The 6,242-nt window shown below is 44.1% G+C and overlaps 1 protein-coding gene across 1 annotated transcript in view; it reads left to right on the top strand.

The window, feature by feature from the left end:
- Positions 1–5,989: 5,989 nt before the first annotated feature.
- Positions 5,990–6,242, top strand: part of LOC111144569 (ectonucleotide pyrophosphatase/phosphodiesterase 6) — a 108,056-nt gene continuing 107,803 nt past the window's right edge. The window contains exon 1 of the mRNA XM_022498911.1: positions 5,990–6,239. Within this exon, the coding sequence (XP_022354619.1) occupies positions 5,999–6,239 (241 nt within the window). The 5' untranslated portion in view covers positions 5,990–5,998. The remainder of the gene's footprint in view (positions 6,240–6,242) is intronic.

Below are 6,242 nucleotides of genomic sequence, written 5' to 3'. Positions count from 1 at the left end.
TACCTGCAGTTTGTTTTTCCCATTCAGCATTGTTCTTGAGATCCTTCCAAGAACTAGACATTTAAGTCTACAGTTGTTCCCCCTTCTCTGTCGGTGATACATTCCAGGACCAATCGCAGATAGTTCTGAACCCTAATATATACTGTGTTCTTTCCTATACATACACACCTCTGATGAAGTTTAATTTGTAAATTAGGCACAGTAAGAGATTAACAACAATAACTAACAATGAAATAGAACAGTTATAACAGCATGCTGTAATAAGAGTTGTGTGAATGTGGTCACAAAATCACTTACTGTCCTATACTACTCCTTCTTCCTGTGATGCTGGGGGACGATCAGATGCCTCCCTGGTGAGAAGCAGTGAGGTGAATGAGGTAGGTGTGACCCAGCTTCAGGCTAGGCTATTACTGACCTTCTGATTCTGTGGCAGAAGCAGGATCATCTGATCCTCACCATGGGTGACCACAGGTAACAAACTATGGAAAGTGGGACTGCAGATGGGGGCTACGGACCCTTGGGGTTCATTCTTTTGAGCAGCTGTGTCGTGTTCTATTAGACGAATGTTGATGTCACTTATTCATACTCTCACTAGTGGACATTTAGACTGTTTCTAATTTTTTACCATTAGACACTGCCACAGTAAATGCCCGTGTGCCTAGATCCTTGTACAGACAGAGTGAGAGCTTCTCTTGGGGACTGGTGGAGTGCGGCACCGGTGTCCAGACACTCGTGTGGTACAGAACCTTGATTTCTCTTAGCACACTTTTTTGGTCACAGGGTTATAAGCTTCCTCTTTTGGGAGCCACTAAAACAAATCTTTTGATAGTATAGAAAAGCTTTCTTGCCTGTTTCAGTAAGAAGCCTCACAAGCGGTACCATGACAAGGGGCAGCGCCAGTGTGGACTGAGCGGTGCGAGTGCGCATGTATTTGCAGTAATCTTCACCCCCAGCTCCCAAACAGAGGACTCCATTGCTTTGTTTTTCTCAAAAGCACTTTTATCTTCCCAAGATGCCTGTTACTGATGACCAGGCTTCTAGTTTCAATTTAATTTTTTTTAACTTTTCATTTTGAAAAAATTTTAGACTTACTGAAAAGTTGCACAAACAAGGCAGAGTGTTCCCATAAGCCCTTCCCCTACCTTTGCCTGAGGTTAGCATTGTGTGTCTCCAGAGTACAGTTATCAAAACTAACGCTGGTCCAGAACCATTAAGTGGACGACTTTATCTGCATGTACCAGTTTTCCCTTCCTGTCTCCTTCTGTTCACGGGATCCCATCCAGGGTCCTGGGTCCTATTGCAGTTGGTTGTCATGTTGCCTCAATTGCCTCTGGTTTGTGACCCATGTCTTGGTCTTCCCTTGTTCTTAATGACCTTAATATTCTTTTTTTTTAAAGACTTTATTTATTTATTTGACAGAGAGAGAGATCACAAGTAGGCAGAGAGGCAGGCAGAGAGAGAGAAAGGAGGAAGCAGGCTCCCCGCTGAGCAGAGAGCCGGATGCGGGGCTCAATCCCAGGACTCTGGGAACATGACCTGAGCTGAAGGCAGAGGCTTTAACCCACTGAGCCACCCAGGCGCCCCATGACCTTGATATTCTTAAGGAGTACTTGATAGTTATCCTCTAGAAAATACCCCAGTCTGGTTTTGTCTGGTGTTTTGCTCACGATTAGGTTGGGGTTATGGATTTTTGGGAAGAACACCTTGCAGAGCCAAGTGCCTGTCCCATCTTATGAGATGACGGGGTACATGATGTCCATGTGACATCATTGGTGATATTAACCTCCATCACCTGTAATGTTGGGTTTGCCAGATTTCTCCCCTGCAAAGTTACTTGTTCCTTTCTCTACTCTGTTCTTTGAAAATGGGTCTCTAGGTCTGGCCCAACCTTGATGGCAAGGGAGTAGGGATCAAGTTCCAACTCCTGGAGTGAGGGTATCAACATGTATTGTTTGGAATTCTTTTGAAAGAAATATTTGTTACTTCTCCCCTATTTATTTGTTTACTCAGCAATTCATTTTACATTATGGACTTGTATATTTCTTTTGTACTCTGGGTTAATATTCCAATATTGCATTGCTTAGTTTATGACGCAGATTGTTCTGGCTTCGGCCACTGGGAGCCCTTTCAGTTTGGCTCCCATGCCCCTTTGACACACCCCATCCTTTTGTTCTCTTCTGATCACTTCCTGACTTTCTAACACGGAGTCTGGCATTCATCAGTGGATGTGGCCCGTGACAGTCATGTCTGTAGTGTCCTAATGGTGATTTCCTATTTCCTCCCTCACTTCAATCAAGATAAATGAAAGATACTTAGGGGATTTATTATTTTTTTCTTTTACTCAGGCTTTGATTCCTCTTCCTAATTTCAAAAATTGAATGTTTTCCCCCCAGATATGGGACTCTAAAGAGACTTGGACTTGAATTTCCGTTCTGTTGCTTCAGGCTCTTTGGCATTAGGCTTCCCTGAGCCTTGCATTTCCTTTGTATCACAGAGGTACATGGAAAGAACCAAGATGCCCTTCAACAGACAAATGATAAAGAAGATGTGGTCCATATATACAATGGAGTATTATGCCTCCATCAGAAAGGATGAATACCCAACTTTTGTATCAACATGGATGGGACTGGAAGAGATTATGCTGAGTGAAATAAGTCAAGCAGAGAGTCAATTATACGGTTTCACTTACTTGTGGAGCATAAGGAATAACACAGAGGACATTTGGGAGTTGGAGTGGAGAAGTAAATTGGGGGAAATCGGAGGGGGAGACGAACCATGAGAGACTGTGGACTCTGAGAAACAAACTTAAGGGTTTTGAAGGGGAGAGGGAGTGTGGGGTTGGGTGAGCCCCGTGGTGGGTATTACGGAAGGCCCGGATTGCATGAAGCAGTGGGTGTGGTGCATAAACAATGAATTTTGGAACACTGAAAAGAAATTAAATTAAAAAAAAAAAACCAAAAATACCCACCTTATAAAGTTATCAGAAGGTCCAAATGAAGCCCCCCGCCCCCATGGCCTCCAGAGACTATTTGCTAACACGCAAACTGGGACAATGATGTGACCGTGCTCAGCTTTGTCCACTACTCTGTGGCACTGTCCACGGTGTTTCGTGAGCCTGGCTTTGACCAGAATCAAATGAGGAACTTGAAAAGCCACATTGGCTCAGTCTTCCTGACTGGGATCGTGGTGGGGTGGGTTCAGACCTTACCTGTACTCTGGACAGGTGAGCCCCGGGGGGTTCCACCTGTGAGTCTGGGGCCAGGTCCGAAGGCGAACGGGGGCTGCTGATGGCCGGAAAGAAAGGATCCCTGCCTCTGACCTGGAAACGCGTGAGATGACGGACGAGTCAGGCTAATGATTTCTAGATACTCCACTTCGTATTCGTGTGATCCTGCTTAGTCAGCTGCCTTTTAAAGAGAGAGTCTGTTCTTGGGAGACCTTTTTCATTTAAAAGTGCACAAAGACTACTTTTCTGGCGGGAACAAATAGAATGATTATTGTATGGACTTTCTCTAATACTACCTTGGACTCCTTTCTACCGTTTACTCTCATACTTGCCCGAGTGCTCACCCACTCGCTCGCTTTGATTCATTACACACATATGTATTACGAGATGATTATCCCAGTAAGGCTAGTAACACCCCCATCACCTTACATAATCACTGATTGGGCTTTTGTGTGTGTGTGGTATAACATTGAAGATCTACTCTCTCAACAACTTTCAAGGATATCATTAATTGTGGTCATCATACTGTACGTTGTTAGATCCTAGAACTTACTCATCTTGTAACTGGAAGTTTGTACTCAACATCTCCCCATTTCCCCTACCCCACAGCCCCTAGCAACCAACCACCATTCTACTCTGTTTCTATGATTTTTTTTTTTTTTTAGATTCCACACACAAGTGAGAACATAGAGTTATCTTTCTCTGTCTAACTTGTTTTGCTTAGCAAATGCCTTCTGGGTCCATCCATATCATTGCAAATGGCAGGATTTCCTTCTTTCTCGTGGCTAAATAATATCCTATTGTATATGTATATATACCCTGTCTTCTTTCTGGTTTCATTCACCAATGGACATTTAAGGTTGTTTCCATTTATTGTTATTGTGAATAATACTACAGTAAACATAGGGGTGCAGCTAGCTCTTTAGGGTAGGCATTTTATTTCCTTCTCCATATCGTCACCAACACTTGTTATTTTTCATCTTTCTGAGGCTAGCCATTCTGAGAGGTCTGAGTTGATAGCTCACTGTGGTTTTGATTTGCATTTCCCTGATGATGAGCAACACCGAGCATCTTTTTATGTGCCTGTTGGCTATCTGGATGTCTTCTTTGGAAAAATGTCTATTCAGGTCCTTAGCTATAAAAGACCGGAAAGCTTCTATCGCTTTTCAGAGGAGAACACTGAAGCATGGAAAGGCAACTTCTCAGAATCACTCAATTGCATTATGCCAGAAGCCAGGCCATGGAATCCTGTCTTCTTTCTACAATCCTTGATTTTTTTTCTGCCATGTCACCTTCCTTTCCATGGAGGTGAGGCTCAAAAGTGCTGACAGATCTGGGTAGCACACTCTGGAGAGCTCACGCATGTCCCTAGCAAGACCTGGAACAGAACAACTTTCAACACAAAGATGGTTCCAGATTTGGGAGGAAATTTTCCATTTTTCTACATTGTCTGGGTTAAACTACTGTGACAAATGACCTTGTAGCATTGTCTACCTTTGAAAAACAAGTAGCAGGAAGTACTCATTCTTAAGTCTTAGGTGTTGGTAACCACATCCAAACAAGATCCTCCAGAGAACAAACACACACTTTGGACCATAAGACTTTGGGCAGTTAATATTAACCACATTCTCTGACCTACTGCCTTTCAGCTTTTATTTCCAACCTTTTCCAGGCCAGAAGGTAAAAGATTAGAGGGAATCTTACTGTAGGCAATGCTGGGATTTGTTTTGAATTCTATTCCATATGTTTCTTCCTTTTCTTGTGTGTTGGTATGTATACCAAAGGGGCTTATTTGCAATAACTTATTGACCCAAAACTTTAGAGAAGTTGTCTAAATGTGATCATAAAACAGTAAGATCATGTAAAACAAGATAAGCCTTATCAGCAGTGCCCTCCCCAGATATGTCACAATCACTATCAGTGGAGGCTTGAGAGCGTCTGAGGACCTGTGGATTCTCAGGGAGCTGCATTTTGGGTTGTGCCCCCTGATAGCGGCAGAGGAAAGTGGATATCCCAGTGTATACTCATCCTTAAAATTCAGAGACCTTTCCCCAAGTGAGCCCAGCCCCCCCACTTCCCCAAACTGTGAAAACCACCTCCTCCTGCAGATGAGTTCGGACACCAGCAACTTGAAAAATAGGACAATAAACACTGTATACAGATGCATAGAAAAAAAAAAGTGGCTGAGACCTAGTCAATATGTTTTAAAAATGTGATGGTGACGGAGACACCGGTGGAAAGTTCACAAATGGTGCTCACCTATTTTTATCATCTCGTGTTTATATTCTGAATGAAGAGGTTCGTGTTACTAAATTGTAAGCGAAAAAGTCAGAGAGTTCAAATTGGGCAGAGACGCAGGATGGCAGCAAATTAAAAGATTGTCCTTTTCTTGACTCCACCCCTTGGTTAGCCCAACTGCAAAGTTAGCGTAGACTTCCGTCATCTTCTAAATTTCTACCTCTCTGTGGGTGCCTGTATTTCTGGAACGCTCACCCAAAATAATAAGGTCGCCCTGTCTCCCCTGGTGTCGATTCTGGGTTGTTTGGGGACCTGGCTTCTCTGAAGGAGTTGGTCTCCAGACTTTCTAGTAAAGGGTGAGCATAGATGTTTTTAAAAGGGGGTGCTGTACCTTTAAATTCTGAAAGTGAACTTGGCTCAGGAAGGCCAGCAGTCAAGGTCCAGCCCCTAGAAGAGAGAATAGCTACAGATTCTCCATCCTCAGTCTTTGCAAGGGGACGGCTGTGCCAGCCCGGCGGGCGGGCTCCTGGCAGCATGGCCATGAAGCTCGGGGCCCTCCTGCTGGTCCTTGCGCTCAGCCTGGCACAGCCAGCCGCGGCCGGCCGGAAGCTCCTGGTGTTTCTGCTGGATGGTTTTCGCTCTGACTACATCAGTGATGAGGCCCTGGAGTCCTTGCCTGGTTTCAAAGAGATTGTGAGCCGGGGAGTAAAAGTGGATTACTTGACCCCCGACTTTCCTAGTCTGTCTTACCCCAATTACTACACCCTAATGACTGGTG

Source organism: Enhydra lutris, unplaced genomic scaffold (genome assembly GCF_002288905.1).
Source record: "Enhydra lutris kenyoni isolate GAN:26980312 unplaced genomic scaffold, ASM228890v2 scaffoldscaffold11, whole genome shotgun sequence".
Taxonomy (NCBI): Eukaryota; Metazoa; Chordata; class Mammalia; order Carnivora; family Mustelidae; genus Enhydra; species Enhydra lutris.
Note: the sequence above shows the minus strand (reverse complement) of the source record. Positions and strands in the feature narration are given on the sequence as shown.